The sequence below is a fragment of the Zootoca vivipara genome, chromosome 16, assembly GCF_963506605.1.
Source record: "Zootoca vivipara chromosome 16, rZooViv1.1, whole genome shotgun sequence".
Classification (NCBI taxonomy): Eukaryota; Metazoa; Chordata; class Lepidosauria; order Squamata; family Lacertidae; genus Zootoca; species Zootoca vivipara.
The window spans coordinates 36,422,159-36,446,678 of NC_083291.1; the positions used below are offsets into that span (position 1 = coordinate 36,422,159).

A 24,520-nucleotide genomic window follows, 5' to 3' on the forward strand; every position below is an offset into this window, starting at 1 on the left:
ATAATAATAATTTATTATTTATACCCCGCCCATCTGGCCGGGTTCCCCCAGCCACTCTGGGCGGCTTCCAACAAAACATTAAAATACAGAAATCAAACATTAAAAGCTTCTCTAAACAGGGCTGCCTTGAGATGCCTTCTAAAGGTCTGGTAATTGTTGTTCTCGTTGACCTCTGGTGGGAGGGCATTCCACAGGGTGGGTGCCACTACCGAGAAGGCCCTCTGCCTGGTTCCCTGTAAGCTTAAGGGACACAGGCCGAGGTCAACCCCTGCAAGGCCCACACAACCCCACCAACCCCTCACTGCCGCTCATCCTGCACCCCCAGCACCTGAGCCGGGTAGGGCCAGCCCTGCCTGTCACAGGAAGAGGGGTGGGTGGGAGATGGGTAGGCAAACAGAGACAGATCTGTGTGGGATTGCTAGAAAACAGAGAGCCCATCCTTGCCTCCCTCCCCAGTGGCCTCATTTCATCCCAAAGCAGAGCTGTATCTCTTGTTTCAGAGCTGAAGCATCTGAGAAAGAGTGTCCTTGTGTGTCTTGGGTCAGGTACTAGGAAAAGCTTTTAGAGAGCTGTTCCTTGCAGCTTTCCCTCTCCGCCTTTCCCTCACTCCCTCCTTTCCCTCCCCTCCCTTATAAGCGCCTTCCTCCCTCACTAGTTTTCTTAGCTTTGGGCTCAAGTGGGGTGGGGAAGAGACCTGGCTCCGGAAGGAAAACGCATCCTAGGAGGGGTGGGGACAACTCTTTCAGGCTGGGGGCCCACATTGCCTTCCAAGCAGCCTTCCAGGGGCCACAAAACAGTGGTGGCAAGTGGGACAAGACGAAGTGCGCAGAGCAAGGAATAGAAACTTTTGCCTTTGTAGTGCAGGCTAGTTTCTAAACACACACACAAAAACACACACACTCCAGCCTCCACCCCGACAAGTGAAAAAGCATTCTCGGAGTTCACAAACACATTACAGTGGTACCTCAGTTTATGAACACAATTGGTTCCGGAAGTCTGTTCATAAACTGAAGCGTTCATAAACTGAAGCGAACTTTCCCATTGAAAATAATGGAAAGTGAATTAATCGGTTCCAGATGGGTCTGCGGCGTTCGTAAACCGAAAATTCGTAAACCGGGGTGTTCATAAACCAAGGTTCAACTGTATAGCGAGGCAAAAAACACTCCAGGAGGGTGCAGAGTGTAGGGTTGCAATATGTCTGTAGTTTACCAGACATAGCCGCAATTTGGCTGTCGGAAGCAGTGTCCTGGAAGAAATTGCTGGAATATGGCAACCCACCCATGTCGTAAGAGTAGATTTATTCCCTTAAAAAAAAATAGCTCTAGAACATTCTTTGGGGGCAAAGCCCAACAACTTTGGTTCAGAAAAAAAGAAAAAAGCTCAACAATTCTCCCCCCACCCCCAAGCTTGTGTCCCACCAGAGTGGGGCTGGTGATGAAATGCCTGAGGAGAAGGGCTGTGGCTGAGGAGGAGGCGAGCCTGGGAATAATCTTGAGGGTCAGAGAGAAGGAAAGGCCTAGAGGGTCACATGTGGCCCTTGGGGATGAACTTCCCCACCCCTGTGTTACTGCAGTGAAGGCGAAATGTGAACTCACCCAAGGGATTTTTTAAAAACATTCAAATGGCACCTTCCCAGTGCTGGCTTCAAGTCTGAGGGTTCTATGGCCAAAAGTGCACTCCGGTGGACTACCCTCTACCCTGCTCCCTCTCCTAACTCTTCTTTCTTCCGATCCCAGGCCGTAATCCACCCAAACGTCCCAGCAAGACAACCCAACATGGACCCAGCCGGCTTCCTGCTCCTCTGTCTATGGTCACTGTGGACCTTGGGATGCAGCCAAGCAGCTACACAAGCCGACTCGATCAAGATAGAAGGGGACATCACGCTCGGAGGGCTGTTCCCCGTCCACTCCCGTGGCCCCGCTGGAGTACCGTGTGGGGATGTGAAGAAAGAGAAGGGGATCCATCGGATGGAGGCCATGCTGTACGCCCTGGACCAGATTAACAGTGACCCCGACCTGCTTCCCAACATGACGCTGGGCGCTCGCATCCTGGACACCTGCTCCCGGGACACCTACGCCTTGGAGCAGTCGCTGACGTTTGTCCAGGCTCTGATCCAGAAGGACACTTCTGGCGTGCGCTGCTCCAACGGGGAGCCACCCATCATCGCCAAGCCCGAGCGTGTGGTGGCTGTCATTGGGGCCTCTGCCAGCTCCGTCTCTATCATGGTGGCCAATGTGCTTCGCCTCTTTGCCGTGAGTAGAGGGGCGGGACTTAAAAATGGCATTTCCCCAGAAAAGGCCGAACAGCTATTGGGGGTGGGGGGGCAGGGTAGGAATGGTGGAAAATCATAGAATTGAAGAGTTGGGATGGATCACAATGGTCATTAGTCCAACCCCCTGCAGTATAGGAATCTTTTGGTCAACGTGGAGCCAAACTCATGTCATTCACAGCTTCTGAAGCAATATGCCAGGCATCCCCAAACTTCGGCCCTCCAGATGTTTTGGATTACAATTCCCATCATCCCTGACCACTGGTCCTGTTAGCTAGGGATCATGGGAGTTGTAGGCCAAAACATCTGGAGGGCCGCAGTTTGGGGATGCCTGCAATATGCGAACCAAAAGAAGAAAGCACCTAATTGTCAACACAACCTACAACCTTTGAATGGTTGTAATAGTTCAGTATATTGAAATGAGCTCTTCTTAGCCATTGGCTTAGCTCATACCCTCCAACATTTATCCAATGAAAATAGGGACGTCCCATTCCATACTGATAATTCTACTGTTTATACTCAACACATCTTACTGGGTTGCCCCAGCCACTCTGGCATAGCTGCCAAGTTATCCCTTTTTTACAGGGATTTTCCCTTATGCTGAATAGGCTTCCTCGCAAGAAAAGCGAAAACTTGGCAGCTATGCACTCTGGGCAGCTTCCAACATATATAAAACAAAATAAAACATTAAACATAAAAAACCCTTCCCTATACAGGATTGCCTTCAGATGGCTCGGGGGGTCGGATAACTCCATACCCTCCAGCATTTCTCTAATGAAAATAGGGACATTCTAAGGAAAAGCAGGATCAAATCAGAAACCAGGACATCCCTGTAAAATAGGGACACTTGGAGGGTCTGTTAGCTGATGCGTGTTACTGGGTGTTCAGAAACATTCCAACTGTTCAGAAGTCATAACACTCAGGTTAAGAAACCAGAAGGGAGAAACATCTCTATCAAAGTGACAATCAACTGCTGCTGTTGTTGTTGTTATTGTTTAGTCATTTAGTCGTGTCCGACTCTTCGTGGCCCCATGGACCATAGCACGCCAGGCACTCCTGTCTTCCACTGAATCCCGCAGTTTGGTCAAACTCATGTTTGTAGCTTCGAGAACACTGTCCAACCATCTCGTCCTCTGTCATCCCCTTCTCCTTGTGTCCTCCATCTTTCCCAACATCAGGGTCTTTTCCAGGGAGTCTTCTTTTCTCATGAGGTGGCCAAAGTATTGGAGCCTCAGCTTCAGGATCTGTCCTTCCAGTGAGCACTCAGGGCTGATTTACTTCAGAATTGATAGGTTTGATCTTCTTGCCGTCCATGGGACTCTCAAGAGTCTCCTCCAGCACCATAATTCAAAAGCATCAATTATTCGGCGATCAGCCTTCTTTATGGTCCAGCTCTCACTTCCATACATCACTGCTGGGAAAACCATAGCTTTAACTATACGGACCTTTGTTGGCAAGGTGATGTCTCTGCTTTTTAAGGTGCTGTCTAGGTTTGTCATTGCTTTTCTCCCAAGAAGCAAGCATCTTTTAATTTTGTGACTGCTGTCACCATCTGCAGTGATCATGGAACCCAAGAAAGTAAAATCTCTCACTGCCTCCATTTCTTCCCCTTCTATTTGCCAGGAGGTGATGGGACCAGTGGCCATGATCTTGGTTTTTTTGATGTTGAGCTTCAGACCACATTTTACGCTCTCCTCTTTCACCCTCGTTAAAAGGTTCTTTAATTCCTCCTCACTTTCTGCCATCAAGGTTGTGTCATCAGCATATCTGAGGTTGTTGATACGATGTATTTCTTCCGGCAATCTTAATTCCGGTTTGGGAATTAAGTCCAGCCTTTCGCATGATGAATTCTGCATATAAGTTAAATAAGCAGGAAGACAATATACAGCCTCCTCCTACTCCTTTCCCAATTTTGAACCAATCAGTTGTTCCATATCCAGTTCTAACTGTAGCTTCTTGTCCCACATTGAGATTTCTCAGGAGACAGATGTGATGTTCAGGCAATCCCATTTCCTTAAGAACTTGCCATAGTTTGCTGTGGTCGACACAGTCAAATGCTTTTGCATAGTCAATGAAGTGATCCATGAAGGAGAATCAACTGCTACTAGACCAGGAATGGGGAATCTGTGGCCTTTCAGATGTTGTTGGGCACCAACTCCCTTTAGCTCCAGCCAGCATGGCCAATGGTCATGGATAGTGGAAGTGGAAGTTCAACAACATCTAGAACAAGGGTGAGAGAGCACTTCTGAATGGAAGAGGGAGGGAGGGAGGGAGGGAGGGAGGGAGGGAGGGAGGGAGGGAGGGAGGGAGGGAGGGCTAAAAACTGATGTCTTGTGTACACATGTCCAATGCTGCCTGAAATGTGGGTGCCGGAGAATTTTGGCATTCATATTTTTAAAAAGTTCCTAGTCCTCATGTTTGTGGAGATGTGTTTGAATAACACAGGACTGAAACTTCTAAATTTAGTTGGGAATTTCTCCCTTTCTCATGACTTCCTCCTTTATACCATTACTGCTCCTCTCATACAGTAATATTCTGCACTTCGTAGCCACATAATTATGGTAGCTAAAGAGGTTTAAAAGTACAGAATTTTTATATTTGCAAATACATCAGAGAGGAGAGTTTGCATAGGTTGGGGACTGAACGTTCATTTTCTCCAGCAAAGATGGGGAGAAAAGAAATGGTACCGAGCATTTGATACTAGACCTTAAAGACAGCCATCCCTTTTTAACCGGACTCCTGTGCCTTTAACCAATGGGGCAGAAAACCAGCAGGCAAAGTAGAATCATAGAATCATAGAGTTGGAAGATCCCACAAGGGCCATCCAGTCCAACCCCCTGCCAAGCAGGAAACACCATCGAAGCATTCCTGACATATAGCTGTCCAAAGAAGGAGACTCCACCACACTCCTTGGCAGCAAATTCCACTGCCGAACAGCTCTTACTGTCAGGAAGTTCTTCCTAATCTTTAGGTGGAATCTCCTTTCTTGTAGTTTGAATCCATTGCTCTGTGTCCGCTTCTCTGGAGCAGCAGAAAACAACATTTCTCCCTCCTCTATACTTCCTGGCATGAAATGTGATGATTGGAGAGATTCACCTGTTGAATTTCTGCCTGTCACGCTGCACTTAAAGGCACAGCAGGAGCCCTGAAAGCAGAGAGAAATTGAAGCAAGCCTCCCTGAGCACTTGATCATGGATGAGTAGCCCAGTCACACAAACACACGCCTGACCTTTTAACTATACTCAGCTGGGAGTCTCTGGGGTGGGGGTGGGGTGGGGGTAGCAGGGTCAGTTTGAGCTGTAGGACAGATGGCTTTTCCCTGACATGCCAGATTTGGCAGAGGTGCTTAGCAGCTGCCTAGGGAAGGAAGCTAGAACTGGCAGGGCTGGTAAAAGGGGCAAGGGAGGTGGGCTTGGGTGAAAGGGGGGGCAATTAGGGTCGCCAGACTCAATAGAGGACAGGACTTCTGTGCCTTTAATTGCCCTGCTCTCTTTTGACTCTGGAAACCTTAAAGAGAAACCAGCAGACAAGGGTCTGCTGGTTTCTCTTTAAGGTTTCCAGACTCAAAAGAGAGCAGGGCAATTAAAGGCACAGAAGTCCTGCCCTCTATTGAGTCTGGCAACCCTAGGGGCAATAGGCAGATAAGTGAGTGTTTCCCTTAACCTCCAGCACAATGAAGCATTCTGCGGAACCTGAAAGCTTGCTCATTATTTTGTGACATTTTGCACAGTGTCCAAGGAAGGTGCTGCCCTATTGCAACTTTGGGATCATGGGGCTCGTAGCCAGACGCATGAACGCAATGCAACAGACATGCATGTTTATCCATGGGGGCCCTTGCCCACACCCCACACCAACAGCATTGGGGCTGCAGGAGGTGGGGAGAGACAGTGCTTGCCTCATCCTTGTACTTACTTTTGGGTTTGGGGTTTTTTAAAAATATGCACATTCATTGCCTCCATGCCATTAACACCATATCTCGTTTGATCCTTCAATGGACACAGAGAAATGGAGGCAGACACAGAGAATGAAGTTTCAATGGTTAATGGTTAAGCAACCTTTTTTTACTATTAGCCAACATCCCCCCAAAACACACACACCCCAAACCTTTCTAGAAACAGCTGATTCATCAGGGCCAGCCCTACCATTAGGTAGATTCCTTAAGTGGCAGATGGGAGGGAGGGGAAGTAGAGCCATACATGCCAGTCTACCCAGTGCCTACAACGTCTGCTGAAATGGGAGGTGATGGGTGCCATTTTGTCGGTCCCCTCAAGCAGCAAAATGCCTAGAAGCGGGGGTGGGGAACCTTTTCCAGCCTGGGGGCCACACTCCCCCAGAAGCAACCTTCTAGGGGCCGCATGCCAGGGAAAGAGTTGGCTAGGCAACAGATAGTTAGATGATGTCTATACGCCCATCCTGTATTTTTATAGTAGTGTCCAAAAAATGTATTTCTTGCATAGATTGGTTCATTGTTAGGTTGATGGTGGGGTGAAAGTCACTGAATGTCTGGTGGAAGGTTTCCAGGGTCTGTTGTCCATGTGTCCAGATAATAAGAATATCGTCAATGTACCGTAGGTACAAGAGAGGTTTGAGTGGGTAGGAGTCTAGGAAACGTTGTTCTAAATCTGCCATAAAGATGTTGGCATACTGTGGGGCCATGCGGGTGCCCATGGCTGTGCCGCTGATCTGGAGGAACAGGTCATCACCAAATTTGAAGTGGTTGTGGGTAAGGACAAAGTGGCAGAGTTTGGTAGCAAAGTTCACTGTGGTTTTATCTGAAATGGTGTTCCTTATGGCTTGTAAACCATCATTGTGTGGGATGTTGGTGTACAGAGATTCCACATCCATAGTGGCTAGTATAGTATTGTTAGGAACTCAGACCAACACGGCTACCTACCTGTAGATAGTTAGATGGTTAGAGCTAATAAGTGATAACTAGTACCATCCCCAAGGAACAACCAATTTGTATCAAGTGTTCTTGAGTTTGAGAACCACAAAAGGGGGCCCAGGGGCTATAGGGACCTGTGCTCCCTCGATGTGACTTCACAAGACACCCCCCCCAAAAAAAAATTATAATCATGAGCACAAGAAAGTGCTGAAGGATGCTCACAGGGGAAAGAGCCTGAGATGGAATGCAGATCTAGGGAAATCTGCTGCCTCGCACATGGGTCCTGCTGAGCAGCCGCAACCTCGCAGGCTCCCTCCCTCCTTCCCCAGCCTCAGCTGTCCCTGGCTGGAGCTGCTGCTGCTCATTTTGCTAAAACCCCTCTAATCCCCATCACTAATCGCTTTAATGGGGCTTCTCACAGACCCAGCGAGGGCGGGAAGCAGAGACATGCTGCGGAAAGGGAAATGGGACAATTTGGTGCTGCTAGGAGAGGAGGGTGGGGGTGGGAGGGGGGGCAAGATAATGGAAGCCAGCATTCTCACGGGGAAACTGGATTTTGGTGAAGGGAACCTGGGGTCTCGGGATCCATCTGCCTCAAAGATTGGGAAAGGATCCAGGAGACGTGGGTTGGAATTGGGAAAGAGGCAGGATGATCAGCTCAGTTCTGTTGGATGCCCTCTGCCCTCAGTTTCCTCACACTGCCCCCAAAATCTGGTATAAAACACCACTCTAATCTCTGCCTTCCATTTCCCATTTAGCATTTCTGTAATAATTATCCACAGACAAGCACAACAGCACTATGATATATGCCAGCTGTCCCCAGCCTGGTGCTCTCCAAATGGTTTGGGCTACATCTCCCAGCATCGCTGACCATTGCCCATTGAGCTTCATCATGGATCTGGGTTTTGTACTGCATCTAAACCCAACACTCAGTCCTCTTCTGTCAGGGCGGCTCCGGCAGCTATTTTTCCACTGCCTGGCCTGGCGCACAGCCTCTCGGGTTGCTTCCATGCTACAGCCCTTTAACACTGCTGAGGCACTGGCTTTTCTGCAATCAGCTGGAAGAGGGATTGCGCCCTCTGTCCACGTGGCACTATGTTAAATGGCAATATCCTTCCCCATGGTCAAAATCTTTCTCAAACGTTTACTTGCAATTGAGTGATAGCCACCAATGTCCCCTGCAATGTTAATTGGTAGCTTCTTGTTTTCAGGTTCTGCCCCTTTTATTCCTTCCTGTTCTACACAGCTGGAAGTTTCGTGATGCACTGCCCCTCAATAAGTCAGGTTCTTTTCACTATTGTGCAGGGAGAGCTTTAATTACAGGCTTCCTTTCCTTATTGTTGTTCTTTTATAGCAAAATAACTATTTTTCTTTAAAAGAAACGAAACTGGTTTACTAACTGCACCACCACTAGGCAGGAAACAGAAGCTTCCTAATTCAGGGTCTCTTAAGGAGCAATTGATCTCTAACCACCTGGCAGCACGGAACAGGAAGTGATAAAAAGTGCAGAACCTCCAAAGAGGAAGCTTTTAATCAGAAGTACAGTAGTCAAAAACCTCGATGGCATTTTGACGGTCTACAGTTGGCAGGCAGGTGCTGTAATTATGTTTTATTGCAACCTGCCCCTGAAAACCCCTTCAAAGTGGGGGGGGGATGCAGAAAACACTGGATTGGAAGAGGGGGATCATGATGTAATCTTCATTCTTGGGGGGGGGGGAGGCAATATGAAAGAAAGGGGCTAATCTGGAAGCTTTCCTGATCTCATCTGCTAGCAGCTGCTAGGGAATGCAATGCATATGAAAAGGAATGCATATTCCAGAACCTAGAACTGAGCCTCACATACCTCATTGCCCTGTTACAGCATCTTTGGGTTTGAATGGTTTCACCCCCTCGTCTGGAATTGTTTTGACAATACATATTCATAGGCTGATACTTGGTTTCCTGTTTCAAGTGAATCATCCTTTTCCATTCTATGATAACAAAGCTTGGGTATTAAGTGCGCACACTGGGGCCAGACCAGAAACACTGTGTTTGCCACGTGACATATAGAGGCTTCAATCTGCTCTGGAATTTGGCATGGCTGTGCAATGATAGTACCCCATAGAATTATTATTATTATATAGGTTTCTTATCCACCCTTCACAATGAGGTCCCAGGGTGAGTAGCAAGCTTTAAAAAAAAACAGAATTAAAATGCTGATTTGCTAACCTTTGGTTAGCATATTTGTGAAATGCTGCGTTCAGCCACTGGAAAGTACAGCAGCCCATTATGTATAAGGGTCAATTCATATGTAATAATCTACATGTTTTTATATATTTTTAGGTTTATGTTACATGCACTCAGTGCTTTTTTTGTTAAAAAATGTTTTGGGGTACTCTCATTTTGACTCAAGAAAATCACCATTTTATAGTTCAAATCGGGATAAAGAAATACAGTAAATGGACAAAAGTACAAAGATTCTCAAAATGTTTAGGCGTATGTGTACCCCTGCATACCCCCAGAAAGAAGCACTGCATGCAGTACATTATGGTTTATTATACAGTGGTGCCTCGCTAGACGAAATTAATTCGTTCCACGGGTCTTTTCTTATAGCGAAAAATTCGTCTAGCGAATCCCATAGGAATGCATTGAAATTTTTTTGAATTTTTTTTTGCCCATAGGAACGCATTAATTGAATTTCAATGCATTCTATGGGAAACTGCGATTCGCTAGATGAATTTTTCGTAAAACGCATTCGTCTAGCGAGGTAACCTCCGCTCGAAAAATCCTTTCGTTAAGCGGAAAATTCGTTAAGCAGGGCATTCGTTAAGCGAGGCACCACTGTATATAAAATATGGAACATTTTATACCGCACATAAACAAATAATGGGGCCTGCAACAAAATGTTACAGTGCTCCTTATTCAGGTCCCAGCCATTTCATGCCATCCATCCCATCTTCAGTCCCCCCCCCAATTGTAAATGAGCACCCCCTGGCTACTGAGCGTTGTTAATTAAACAGCGATCTTATTCTTGCCAGCAGATGCTCTAGGATAGGTGTGGTGAACCTTTGGGCCCTCCAGATGTTGCTGAACTCTAACTCCCATCAGTCCCAGCAAGCATGGCAAATGGCCAGGGATGGTGGGAACTGTAGTTCAGCAATATCTGGAGGGCTAAAGGTTTACTACACCTATTCTAGGAGATGCTAAAGTATACCCAAAAAATGCATGGAAGTCACCCAGCCCTGCTCTGAGGACATTACCATCTGAACGCAATAGGGCTCAAACAAAGGTAAAGAGGGAGGGGAAATTTGGTGAAGAGGTGAGGCCTTCAGATACAGGTCTCTGCTAGCCCAGAAAGGCCCTTGCTAAAGAAACCGGTGTAGCAGAAGGGTTGAAAGAGCCCACCCCCTCGATCTCTGAGTGGTGCAAGATTTCAGGGGATCCAAGCTACGTGTTTCCTTTAGGAAACGAGGCACAGCAGAGACTGTGGTGTCTTTATGATATATGGTTTATTTACACATATATGCAACCTGAGCCTACGATGGAAGGGTTCACAGCGGCAACACCCTAAAAGGGTCTCGCTTCTTCTCCCATAGCTGCAACCTTGGATGCCAGCAGAAATCAGTCTAGGTTCTCTGTCTTCTTTCCCAGCCTGCAGGTTTTTCCCTCTGGGTCGCATCGCAACAAGCTCTGCTCTCAAACTCAGACTTTGTCCTTCTCACTATCTAAGAGCTGGAGAGGGGCCCCACCCATTTGTCATCTGGCACAGGCTCCCTCTCCATTGCTCTCTCAGTGGCTCATCACACATGAAGCTAGTCTGGCTTATATTTTAACACCTGCTGGATCCAGGGCTTAGAATGGGTCTGGCGCCCACAAACCCATAACAATATGACCACATCTGGAATACTGTGTCCAGCTCTGGGTGCCACAGTTTAAGAAGGATGTTCACAAGCTGGAACATGTGGAGAGGAGGGTGACTTAATGTGATCAAGGGTCTGGAAACCAAGCCTTGTGAGGAACGGTTGAAGGAGTTGGGTATGTTTTAGTCTGGGAAAGAGAAGACCGAGAGGAGAGATGACAGCCGTCTTCAAATATCTCAAGGGCTGTCACGTGGAAGAGGGGGGAGGTAGGACACGAACCAATGGATTTAAGTTACAAGAAGGGAGATTCCGACTAAACATCAGGAAGAACCTTCTGACAGTAAGAGCTGTTTGACAGCAGAATATTGGGAGTTTGTGGACCCTCCTTCCTTGGAGGTTTTTAAGCAGAGGTTGGATGGCCCCCTGTCCTGGGTGCTTTAGTTGAGATTCCCATATTGCAGGGGGTCAGACTAGATGACTCTTGGAGATCCCTTCCAACTCTAATTCTATGATTCTAATGGAGAAGGGAAGGCTATGGAGGGAAGGCCTGGGAGCAGGTTTGCAGCATAATTAGGATAGGGCAATATACCAGCACCTAGCGATTCCCATCTTCTTCTCTCCACCCCTCCAGATCCCCCAGATCAGCTACGCCTCCACGGCGCCTGAGCTCAGTGACAGCAACCGCTACGATTATTTCTCCCGTGTGGTGCCTCCGGACTCCTACCAGGCCCAGGCCATGCTAGACATTGTCAAAGCAATGGGCTGGAATTACGTCTCCACGCTGGCCTCCGAGGGCAACTACGGAGAGAGCGGCGTCGATGCCTTCATGCAAATCTCCCGTGAGGCTGGTGAGCCAGAGGATACCTGACGGGTGAGGTGGAGGGGGGGCAGCAGAGCCAGGAGGAGCTGAACGGTACCCAGAGAGACCTTTCCACTCGGCCCACCACTTTCCTCCGGGAGAAACTGCAGTTTAGCGCTGAAACAGAACAAACGGCAATCGGGTTTTCTGCAGCTTGCCGTCTGTTCCGATTGAGCACCAAAGAGAGGGTTTTCCAAGGGGGAAGCAGTGGGGCAAAGGCAAAACTGCTCAGAAAGCACAGGGCAAGCAGAAGGGGCAAGCAGAAACAGCATGTTCAAGGAAGGTGTCTGATGATCGTAAAACGGTCCAGGAAGTGGCCGTGGCAGAGGAGGACAGAGTGGGAGGGGGGAAGGTGGGTGGGGAGGCAGTGGCGGTGGCAACAGGATGGTGATGATGGGGAAGAGGTGGGCAATGTGGCATCCCAGCGTGTACTGTCACAAAAAAAGCACTGAGCAGAAGTCTTGACAGGCCCATGGCCAAACACCCTTGGGTGCAATAATTATGCCTGACCTGGAAGAGTTTGGATTTGATATCCCGCTTTATCACTACCCAAAGGAGTCTCAAAGCGGCTAACATTCTCCTTTCCCTTCCTCCCCCTCAACAAACACTCTGTGAGGTGAGTGGGGCTGAGAGACTTCAGAGAAGTGTGACTAGCCCAAGGTCACCCAGCAGCTGCATGTGGAGGAGCGGAGACGCGAACCCGGTTCCCCAGATTAGGAGTCTACCGCTCTTAACCATTACACCACACTGGGGTGTTTGTGAGGAGGGAGAGAAGACAAATGCCAGTCATGGCCATAAAAGCAGGACTCTAGTTCCCCACACCTACCTGTCTTTATATAGTTAGAGAATATTTATCCAAGAAGAGATGTCCTCATGCTGCTGTTTGTGCCCAACTGCAGCTTAGGGACAGAACAGTGTGCAGCAGAGGCAGGTGAGTCTGCAAAAGGGGGCAAGGTGCCTAGGCTAGCAGCCACAGGGGAGCCACCAAGATGGGCCAGGCAGGGCAGCTCCCCAGCAACCTCACTCCGATAAGAAAAAAGCACTGGGAAGGGGGACATTTTAAATAGGAAAATGTGCTGAAGGGAAAGGCTCACAAGTCCTTTCCTCCCACAGTTCCGCTTTCCGAGCACAATTCAAAGTGTTGGTGTTGACCTTTAAAGCCCTAAACGGCCTCGGTCCAATATACCTGAAGGAGCGTCTCCACCCCCATCGTTCTGCCCGGACACTGAGGTCCAGCGCCGAGGGCCTTCTGGCGGTTCCCTCGCTACGAGAAGCCAAGTTACAGGGAACCAGGCAGAGGGCCTTCTCGGTAGTGGCACCCACCCTGTGGAATGCCCTCCCACCAGAGGTCAAAGAGAATAACAATTACCAGACCTTTAGAAGGCATCTTAAGGCAGCCCTGTTTAGGGAAGCTTTTAATGTAAGATGGATTTCTGTATTTTAATGTTTTGTTGGAAGCCGCCCAGAGTGGCTGGGGGAACCCGGCCAGATGGGTGGGGTATAAATAAAAAATTATTATTATTATTATTATTATTATTATTATTATTATTATTATTATTATTTGCAGGTTTGTGTCTCTAACCAGTGGCTCTCCAGCTGCAGAGGTTAAAGCGCTTGACTAGGACCTGGGAGACCAGGGTTCAAATGCCCTCTCAGCCTTGGGCCGGTCTCTCAGCCCAACCTACCTCACAGGGTTGTTGTGAGAATAACAATGGAGAGAGGGGATGCATGTACATTGAGCTCTTTGGAGAAAAGGTGGGGTAGAAATTAAATTAAATGAATAATAAACTCCCATAAGGCCTAGCAAACATGCCCAGTGGTGATGGGAGTTGTAGTCCAGCAATTTCTGGAGGTCCTTGCCTGCTCAGAGCAGTGGTAGCTGCCTAGGAGTCCAAGCAAGGCTCTGTCATATGGGGTCTGCTGGGCTCCTCCCAATCACTTCCTGAGGCTTTCTTGCACCTGTCAGGTGGAGTCTGTATCGCCCAATCCATCAAGATCCCACGAGAACCCAAGCCAGGAGAGTTTGACAAAATGATCAAGAGGCTGATGGAGACCCCCAATGCTCGTGGCATCATCATCTTCGCCAACGAGGACGACATCAAGTGAGTGTGCCGTTAGCGGCAATGCACAACGCGTCCTCCAGGGGGAGCGTTGGGTGAGGTATTACCGTACTTTTCCATGTACAAGACTAGGTTTTTTTTACTTAAAAATTTTGTGGGAAACTGTGGGTTGTCTTATACACGGGGCAATCTCCCCCCTATTTTTTTCAATTGGAGTCCTAAAAAAATAGGGAGTGTCTTATACATGTGGGCGTCTAATACACGGAAAAATACGGTAACTCTCACTTTCCCCCCATGCGCCCCCTGCAGGCGAGTGCTGGAGGCTGCACGCCGGGCCAACCTGACCGGCCAGTTCCTGTGGGTCGGATCTGACAGCTGGGGCTCCAAGATCTCTCCTATTCTGAAGCAAGAAGAGGTGGCTGAAGGAGCCGTCACCATCCTCCCCAAGCGAGCTTCTGTGGAAGGTAGGCAACAAGGCGGCACTGGGGCCAATCCTAGTGGGAGAGAGTACGACAGGTAGATGTAAACCCCACACCTTTTTGGACAGGATGTTTTGGGAAATGGGACCTCAGCCGACCCTCATTCTTCCCATTGCTTTATTTCTCCCCCGAACACGCTTGCTTTCTAAATTTAATCTGCTCTTAAGCACCGCACCATAATTGCCCTGGTTGAGAAGGCGCTAAAGGACATTAAGTGGTAGCTAATCCATTTTAAGGGGATCCTGGGCCTGTGACTGAACACACTTGCAAACCAGCCATTCATAGCTACGAGGAAAGACTCTCTATTCACTTTTGCTGCATGCTCGAGGGTTTTTAATCTGCGAGTGACTTTGAGTACAGGACCATGACTGGCAGTTATTCTGAATTTAGTCCTCTAGGACCAAAATAGAGGAATTGAAAGATCAAGGAGCCTGAACCAATATTTGCTTGGAGGGTAGACTGACTATTTCTGTAGAAATAGGATCTTGTGACCTGGGCTGCCATTTTTATTCACTTGACAGCAGCCTATGATGCAGGCAGAAATCAACAGGTGCAACTCTTCCCTATCGCAGCAGCTCTAGGCTGAGCAAAGCTGATTGATTTCTGCCTGTTCTGGACTGGGGAAACTGTAGTCCTCCAGATGTTGTTGGTCTACAACTCCCATGATTCCTGATCGTTGGCCATTATATCTAGGGCTGATTGGATCCAGAGGTCAGCAACCACAGGGACACTACACACACACACACACACACACAGAGAGAGAGAGAGAGAGAGAGAGAGAGAGAGAGAGAGAGAGAGAGAGAGAGAGAGAGAGAGATTTCCCATCCCTGCCTTAGATAAGATAGAAGGACTTATAACACAGAGGGCCTGATTTCCTGGCAACCTTCACCCCCTACAGGATCACACAGCATTTTAGAAATAAAGTACTGTACTGGAAATATTGGGTTGCTGAAAGATTGATCTGCTGAAATCAGTAGGTGAAACTTTGCTTGCAAGGATGGAGAGAATATTATCAGCTGCTAATGTCTACCGAGGTCAAGCTCCTATTACAGCTGCAGCTACAGAGGCTGGTGGAAAAGTTGGCAATGCAGCAGAAGGATACCTACAAAGGCCATGACCTCCCTGTTGTCTCTCCCAAGGTTTTGACCAGTACTTCACCACACGCTCCTTAGAGAACAATCGGCGCAACATCTGGTTTGCTGAGTACTGGGAGGAAGATTTCCGATGCAAACTGACTCGTCCAGGGTTGCAGCCTGATGAAGGGGCACGGAAATGTACTGGTACGGAGGCTTTGGGAGAGAGCTTAAAACAAGGTGGGGTGGTACCAGGGATGGGGAGGAATTCAAGTAAGTTCTCATTTGAAGATGAACCTACCATCGAATCACAGAATTGTAGAGTTGGAAGGGATCCCAAGGGTCATCTAGTCCAACCCCCTGCAATGAAGGAATCCCAGCTAAAGCATCCACAACAGATGGCCATCCAGCCTCTGCTTAAAAATCTCCAATGAAGGAGAGTCCATTCCACCCTCAAACAGCTCTTCCTGTCACAAAGTTCTTCCTGATGTTTAGTTGGAATCACCTTTCTTGTAACTTGATGTCACTGGTTTGAATCCTACCCTCCAGAGCAGTAAAAAACAAACTTGTTCCTTCTGATAGCCATGTTCAAATATATAAAAGGATGTCATATAGAGGAGGGTGAAAGGTTGTTTTCTGCTGCGCCAGAGAAGCGGACACGGAGCAATGGATTCAAACTACAAGAAAGAAGATTCCACCTAAACATTAGGAAGAACTTCCTGACAGTAAGAGCTGTTCGGCAGTGGAATTTGCTGCCAAGAAGTGGGGTGGAGTCTCCTTCTTTGGAGGTCTTTAAGCAGAGGCTTGACAGCCATATGTCAAGAATGCTTTGATGGTGTTTCCTGCTTGGCAGGGGGTTGGACTGGATGGCCCTTGTGGTCTCTTCCAACTCTATGATTCTATGATTCTATTATTCCATGTGACAGTCCTTGAGATAGTTGATGATGGCTATCACATCTCTTCTCAGTCACCGCCTTTTCAGGCTAAACATGCCCAGCTCCTTCAACCATTCCTCATGTGGTTTGGTTTCCAATTTTGCACTTTCAGAAACCGTACGTGAACCAAAACACAGGCATCCTTCAAAGTTTGCAGTGCAGCTATTCAGTCAAGTAATATGTACAAAATGCATATGCTAGGCAACAGTGTGCTTAAAAATGTATGTAGTTGTGAAAACAACATACAAACATGCATTATATTAGGAAAATTTGCTTTGCAAAATGTGCATGGTAGGCAAAATTGTGCTTATTGGGAGAAGAACTTAGAAAAAGGGTTAGAAAAAAGGGTTAGAAAAAGGAGAAACTGAGATCCATCCACCAGTTCCTTAGAAGATACATAAGGTAGAACAGCTGTTCCCAAGTGCTCCTCACTCACCTGGTTCACAATTATTTCCTCCCAGCCTGGCTGTGCACTAATCCCTAATTTTTGAGAGGCAGCAGTGTTAGAAAGGGAATATTATCGGGGAGCTGCAGGGCCTGGGTTTATTTCACCGCTCTGCAGGGAATGGAGGGGATTAGATTTCCAAGTGGTGTCATTCCAACCCCATCCCCTCCACAGAATGAGTTGCCGCCTTCTCAAAGTACTGCTTTTCCCTGCCTGGAGCCCCCAAATCCAGCCTCCCTGGGTTGAATCTGGTTTTTTCCCCCCTGAGGGTTCTGTTCTTGCCATTATCACAAAGGTTCCCAATTCTTCTCACATTCTCTCCTGAGCTTCTGCCTGGACCTAAATCGCTACATGTTGCCTGACAAAACTGACATCCAGCTGTAGCTGAAATTATCAGTATGGTGCTGAATTCTTTGATCCAAGGATGTGCATCGTAAAATAATGAGATGTCTGCATTATGACAGGCCTTGGAAATAAATCCGGCAAAAGTCTGCAGCCAACAAAAAATTATGACTGGCCCACTTGCCCACAATATACGTAAGTTGGCTACCTGTGGCCTAAAATGAGGAACTCTTTCTAAAGCTTCCTTCTTTGCCCACCTGGAGGCAATTCATATCCACAAGAGGCAAACAAGAGTCTCCTGCCTTTTCCCCATCTTGCTTATTCAGCTTAATTAAAATAATCCTAGGGAGCAATGACTAAAGTGGTTATCCTGGTTTGTTTCCTGCCTTAAAGTTAATCTTACTATTTGTTACACAGGAGGTGTTGGTTAGATTTTACTACGTGTTTCTCCTAAAATAAGACACGTCTTATATTTATTTTTCCTCTAAAAAAATACATCGCGGCTTATTTTCGGGGGATGTCTTATTTTTTTATTAAGCATGGTACAGCATTGTTAAGTATGGTACGGGGCTTTCTTGCGCCGCCCGCTGAGCCTGCTGCTGGGTCCCAGGGCTTCACGCGGCATGGCTGAGGCTGCTGCCGGCTCCTGCCGGGTCCTGCAGCTTCGCGCGCCGCCCGCTGCTGGGTCCTGGGGCTTCACGCAGCGCGGCGCGGCTGAGGCTGCTGCCGGCTCCTGCGGCTTCGCGCGCCGCCCGCTGAGCCCGCTGCCGGGTCCTGGGGCTTCGCGCAACTGAGGCTGCTCCTACCGGGTCCCTGGGCTTCACGCGGTGCAGTGCGGTGCGGCGCGGCTGGGGCTGCTGCCGGCTCCTGCTGGGTCCTGCGGCTTTGCGCACCGCGCCGCGCCGCATGAAGCCCAGGGACCCAGCAGCGGTTCGCGCGCGAAGCCGCAGGACCCGGCAGGAGCCAGCAGCAGCAGCAGCAGCCTCAGCCGCGCCGCACGAAGCCCCAGGACCCAGTGGGCTCAGCGGGCGGCGCGCGAAGCCGCAGGACCCGCTGCTGGGTCCCTGGGCTTCACGCAGTGCGGTGCGGTGCAGCTGCTGCCGGCTCCTGCCGGGTCCTGCGGCTTTGCGCGCCACCCGCTGCCGGGTCCTGGGGCCCGTTCAGTCGGAGCTCCGCGCGTCGCTGGGCTGGGGCTCCCGCTGGGCTGGGGCTCGGCGCACGCTGCTGTGTTTGCCGGCTCCCGCTGGGTCGGGTAGGTACTGGTACCCCCAACACGTCTTATTTTGGGGGGATGTCTTTTTTTTTTTGCCTTTAAAAGATCGTGCCATGGCTTATTTTAGAGGCACGTCTTATTTTAGGAGAAACACGGTAGTAACCAGATTACATGTGCTGATCTTTACACAAAATATTAGGAGCTCAGGATAACTTCCAGGATACAGACTGGTTCCAAGGTCAAGAAAGATCATAACGGAGATCTCTGTCATATTAAGTTATGCCAGCATTTCCCCATGCCATGATCTTTGTTGTTGTTGTTTAGTCGTGTCCGACTCTTCATGACCCCATGGACCATAGCACGCCAGGCACTCCTGTCTTGCACTGCCTCCTGCAGTTTGGTCAAACTCATGTTCGTAGCTTCGAGAACACTGTCCAACCATCTCCTCCTCTGTCGTCCCCTTCTCCTTGTGCCCTCAATCTTTCCCAACATCAGGGTCTTTTCCAGGGAGTCTTCTCTTCTCATGAGGTGGCCAAAGTATTGGAGCCTCAGCTTCACGATCTGTCCTTCCAGTGAGCACTCAGGGCTGATTTCCTTCAGAATTGATAGGTTTGATCTTCTTGCAGTCCATGGGACTCTCAAGAGTCTCCTCCAGCACCAATTCAAAAGCATCCATTCTTCGGCGATCAGCCTTCTTTATGGTCCAGCTCTCACTTCCATACATCACTACTGGGAAAACCATAGCTTTAACTATACGGACCTTTGTTGGCAAGGTGATGTCTCTGCTTTTTAAGATGTTGTCTAGATTTGTCATTGCTTTTCTCCCAAGAAGCAGGCGTCTTTTAATTTCGTGACCGCTGTCACCATCTGCAGTGATCAAGGAGCCCAAGAAAGTAAAATCTCTCACTGCCTCCATTTCTTCCCCTTCTATTTGCCAGGAGGTGATGGGACCAGTGGCCATGATCTTGGTGTGTTTTTTTGATGTTGAGCTTCAGACCATATTTTGCGCTCTCCTCTACAGGATCATGGCAATAGTTTCAGATCATAGCAAAAGTTTCAGAGTAACACACACCTACCGTATTTGCAGTTGCACTCCAGCTCCCACCCTCTTCCTCGGCTGTTGCTGATGGGAGCTGGGAGTCCAGAGCCACAGCTTCCCTTCCCCTCTGGATGACACCCAGCATTGTCATCCTCTTAAGTAGACTCATCATTGACTCTCACCCCTCTGTGCTTCGTTCTGACCCACATTTTACCCTTCCCTGCCACAGGCGACGAGCGGATTGGAAGAGACGCAACGTACGAACAGGAGGGGAAGGTGCAGTTTGTCATTGATGCCGTCTATGCCATGGCTCACGCCTTGCACAACATGCACCTGGACCTCTGCCCAGGCCACATTGGGGTGTGTGAAAAGATGGACCCCATCCAGGGCCAGACTCTGCTGCGCTACATCCTCGCCGTCAACTTCAATGGTGAGATGGGCAGGGTCCCTTTGACCGCGGTAGTGTCAGGTTGCTTTGCCTGGCCTCGAACACAAAGGGCCCTTTTAAAGATTTGCATGCATTTAAGACTGAGGGTTGTCTCCAGTGCTAGGCCAACTCAAGAGTAGGTCAACTGAAATGGAGGAACCTTTGAAAACTTTGAAGTTTTGGGAGGAAGAGAAGGGAAAGTAAGTCGGGATAAGATGATATGAATATGGATATTGAAATGAAGATGTAGAAGCTAGACCAATAAATATGGCAGAAGATAGGATAAGTTTTATTTCAATGTTTATGATTGTTTATTTGCATATTTTTTGTTGTTGTGTATTTTTTGTTGGAATTTTAGTTGACTGTTTTGTTTTATAATTATTTTAAATTCAATAAAGGTTATTTTACTTTTAAAAAAAATGAAATGGAGGAACCTAAGTGAGGCAGGTGTACCAGGTTAGGAGCATCCCGGACCCTAAGATTTCAGGGCCAAAGCTTGAGATCTGGGGACAGCCCCCAGTGATGTCACAGGAGCAGCCCAAGTCAAAGACATTCTCACCCACCTGGAGACTCAAGGCCACCATCTGCAAACAGGGTGATGGGCAAGGAAACCTGAAGCCTTCAGGTCAGATCTAGTGGTCTGGAGACCCTAGCATTGAGCTAACAACAGAGGCTGGTTGGGCCAATTCAGTAGATCTCTTCTACGGCAAACCCCCATCTTACAGATACTAGATACAGGCTTAGTTGGGACCTGCAGGCCTCATCCATTCCAATCCCCAATACCATAACAGTCTGAAGAGCCTTGTTGGCATCCATCCCACCTAACTCAGGACCCAGTAACTCATAGTGGACAGTCAGGCACCACAATGAAGTCTCTCAGTGCTCTTCCCCAGCAACTGGTAATTTAGAACTGTGTTGCCGTGTTGCCCTTGAAGGTATCATAAGCCATCGTGTTGATAGCCCCGTCCTCCTTGAATTTGTCTAACCCCCTTTGAGAGCCATCTCATTCAAGAGAGGCAGTGAGCATCCCGCTTGCAGTAACCCTCCCCTTCCTACAGGCAGCGCTGGGACACCTGTGATGTTCAACGAGAACGGAGATGCGCCCGGCCGCTATGACATCTTCCAGTACCAGCTGACAAACACCTCGGCCCCCGGGTACAGGGCGATTGGGCAGTGGACAGAATACCTACGTCTGAACGTGAGTGACCCAAGCACAGCACTAGAGGTTGCTGTGGGGCCTGGAACACAGTGGGGATTTGACCAAGAATCTGTGTTCTCGTTGGCAGCCACATCATGTTGCATCCTGACACCATCAGACCAGGATATTTGAGGTGCAGAAAAAGGCTAGAGTGCAACACAGCCCTGCATATGCAGGACAGGAACACACAAGGCCGGCTCTAGGAGTAGGCTGGGTGGCGCGGGGTACCGGGCCAGCAGGGGGGCACCATGCGGCTGCCTACCAGCCGCGGCAAGAAACGGGGCGGGGTGGGAGCGCCGGAGCGATCTCCGCACCACGGCGCCCAGGCGCCCGAAATGTTTAAGATGGCCCTGGGAACACAGCATGGTCTCTAGGACAAACCACTCTGCCCTCTATATCTCTATGGTGCCTAGATCTATTTGCCTATCATTGGTTGCCTCACAGGTCATTCAGTCGGTGGCCTGACTCTGCCTTCTCACCTGCCCATCCCCACTCCTCTTTTATGAATGAGAAGGACCCATACTCTTTTCTGCTAAGTTCCCATTCAAAGCCCAGGCCCACAACTCACCTTCCAGCCCAGAACCCATCACGTTGTTCTCCATGGAAGTGTCCTTCAAGCTTGTGCTTGAAGGCTGCACAAGTCCTATAAAGGTAAAGGTAAAGGGACCCCTGACCATTAGGTCCAGTCGTGACCGACTCTGGGGTTGCGCGCTCATCTCGCATTACCAGGCCGAGGGAGCCGGCGTATAGCTTCCAGGTCATGTGGCCAGCATGACAACGCCGCTTCTGGCAAACCAGAGCAGCACATGGAAACGCCGTTTACCTTCCCGCTGTAGCGGTTCCTATTTATCTACTTGCATTTTGACGTGCTTTCGAACTGCTAGGTTGGCAGTCCTATTTTTGTTGTTGTTTAGTCGTTTAGTCGTGTCCGACTCTTCGTGACCCCATGGACCATAGCACGCCAGGCACTCCTGTCTTGCACTGCCTCCCGCAGTTTGGTCAAACTCATGTTCGTAGCTTCGAGAACACTGTCCAACCACCTTGTCCTCTGACGTCCCCTTCTCCTAGTGCCCTCAATCTTTCCCAACATCAGGGTCTTTTCCAAGGATTCTTCTCTTCTCATGAGGTGGCCAAAGTATTGGAGCCTCAGCTTCACGATCTGTCCTTCCAGGGAGCACTCAGGGCTGATTTCCTTCAGAATGGATAGGTTTGATCTTCTTGCAGTCCATGGGACTCTCAAGAGTCTCCTCCAGCACCATAATTCAAAAGCATCAATTCTTCGGCGATCAGCCTTCTTTATGGTCCAGCTCTCACTTCCATACATCACTACTGGGAAAACCATAGCTTTAACTATACGGACCTTTGTCGGCAAGGTGATGTCTCTGCTTTTTAAGATGCTGTCTAGGTTTGTCATTGCTTTTCTCCCAAGAAGCAGGCGTCTTTTAATTTCGTGACTGCTGTCACCATCTGCAGTGATCAAGGAGCCCAAGAAGGTAAAATCTCTCACTGCCTCCATTTCTTCCCCTTCTATTTGCCAGGAGGTGATGGGACCAGTGGCCATGATCTTGGTTTTTTTGATGTTGAGCTTCAGACCATATTTTGCGCTCTCCTCTTTCACCCTCATTAAAAGGTTCTTTAATTCCTCCTCGCTTTCTGCCATCAAGGTTGTGTCATCTGCATATCTGAGGTTGTTGATATTTCTTCCGGCAATCTTAATTCCGGCTTGGGATTCATCTAGTCCAGCCTTTCGCATGATGAATTCTGCATATAAGTTAAATAAGCAGGGAGACAATATACAACCTTGTCGTACTCCTTTCCCAATTTTGAACCAATCAGTTGTTCCATATCCAGTTCTAACTGTAGCTTCTTGTCCCACATAGAGATTTCTCAGGAGACAGATGAGGTGATCAGGCACTCCCATTTCTTTAAGAACTTGCCAAAGTTTGCTGTGGTCGACACAGTCAAAGGCTTTTGCATAGTCAATGAAGCAGAAGTAGACGTTTTTCTGGAACTCTCTAGCTTTCTCCATAATCCAGCGCATGTTTGCTATTTGGTCTCTGGTTCCTCTGCCCTTTCGAAATCCAGCTTGCACTTCTGGGAGTTCTCGGTCCACATACTGCCTAAGCCTGCCTTGTAGAATTTTAAGCATAACCTTGCTGGCGTGTGAAATGAGCGCAATTGTGCGGTAGTTGGAGCATTCTTTGGCACTGCCCTTCTTTGGAATTGGGATGTAGACTGATCTTCTCCAATCCTTTGGCCATTGCTGAGTTTTCCAAACTTGCTGGCATATTGGGTGTAGCACCTTAACAGCATCATCTTTTAAAATTTTAAATAGTTCAGCTGGAATATCATCACTTCCACTGGCCTTGTTATTAGCAGTGCTTTCTAAGGCCCATTTGACTTCACTCTCCAAGATGTCTGGCTCAAGGTCAGCAACCACACTACCTGAGGTGTACGAAACCTCCATGTCTTTCTGGTATAATTCCTCTGTGTATTCTTGCCACCTCTTCTTGATGTCTTCTGCTTCTGTTAGGTCCTTACCACTTTTGTCCTTGATTATGGTAATCTTTGTACGAAATGTTCCTTTCATATCTCCAATTTTCTTGAACAGATCTCTGGTTTTCCCCATTCTATTGTTTTCCTCTATTTCTTTGCATTGCTCATTTAAGAAGACCCTCTTGTCTCTCCTTGCTGTTTTTTGGAAATCTGCATTCAGTTTCCTGTATCTTTCCCTATCTCCGTTGCATTTTGCTTGCCTCCTCTCCTCCGCTATTTGTAAGGCCTCGTTGGACAGCCATTTTGCTTTCTTGCATTTCCTTTTCCTTGGGATGGTTTTCGTTGCTGCCTCCTGTATAATGTTACGAGCCTCCATCCATAGTTCTTCAGGCACTCTGTCCACCAAATCTAAATCCTTAAACCTGTTCCTCACTTCCACTGTGTATTCATAAGGGATTTGATTCAGATTGTATCTTACTGGCCCAGTGGTTTTTCCTACTTTCTTCAGTTTAAGCTGGAATTTTGCTATAAGAAGCTGATGATCTGAGTTACAGTCAGCTCCAGGTCTTGTTTTTGCTGATTGTATAGAGCTTCTCCATCTTTGGCTGCAGAGAATATAATCAATCTGATTTCGATGCTGCCCATTTGGTGATATCCATGTGTAGAGTCGTCTCTTGTGTTGTTGGAAGAGAGTGTTTGTGATGACCAGCTTGTTCTCTTGACAGAACTCTATTAGCCTTTGCCCTGCTTCATTTTGAACTCCAAGGCCAAACTTGCCAGTTGTTCCTTTTATCTCTTGATTCCCTACTTTAGCATTCCAATCCCCTGTAATGAGAAGAACATCCTTCTTTGGTGTCATTTCTAGAAGGTGTTGTAGGTCTTCATAGAATTGGTCAATTTCACTTTCTTCAGCTCCGGTAGTTGGTGCATAAACTTGGATTACTGTGATGTTAAAAGGTCT

At 48.3% G+C, this 24,520-nt stretch overlaps 1 protein-coding gene across 1 annotated transcript in view; it reads left to right on the top strand.

Moving 5' to 3' along the window:
* Positions 1-1,775: 1,775 nt before the first annotated feature.
* Positions 1,776-24,520, top strand: part of LOC118097743 (metabotropic glutamate receptor 6-like) — a 33,551-nt gene continuing 10,806 nt past the window's right edge. Inside the window, exons 1-7 of the mRNA XM_035140933.2 lie at positions 1,776-2,252; positions 11,625-11,841; positions 13,819-13,954; positions 14,222-14,376; positions 15,531-15,671; positions 19,668-19,868; positions 20,924-21,063. Of these exons, the coding sequence (XP_034996824.1) occupies positions 1,776-2,252; positions 11,625-11,841; positions 13,819-13,954; positions 14,222-14,376; positions 15,531-15,671; positions 19,668-19,868; positions 20,924-21,063 (1,467 nt within the window). The remainder of the gene's footprint in view (positions 2,253-11,624; positions 11,842-13,818; positions 13,955-14,221; positions 14,377-15,530; positions 15,672-19,667; positions 19,869-20,923; positions 21,064-24,520) is intronic.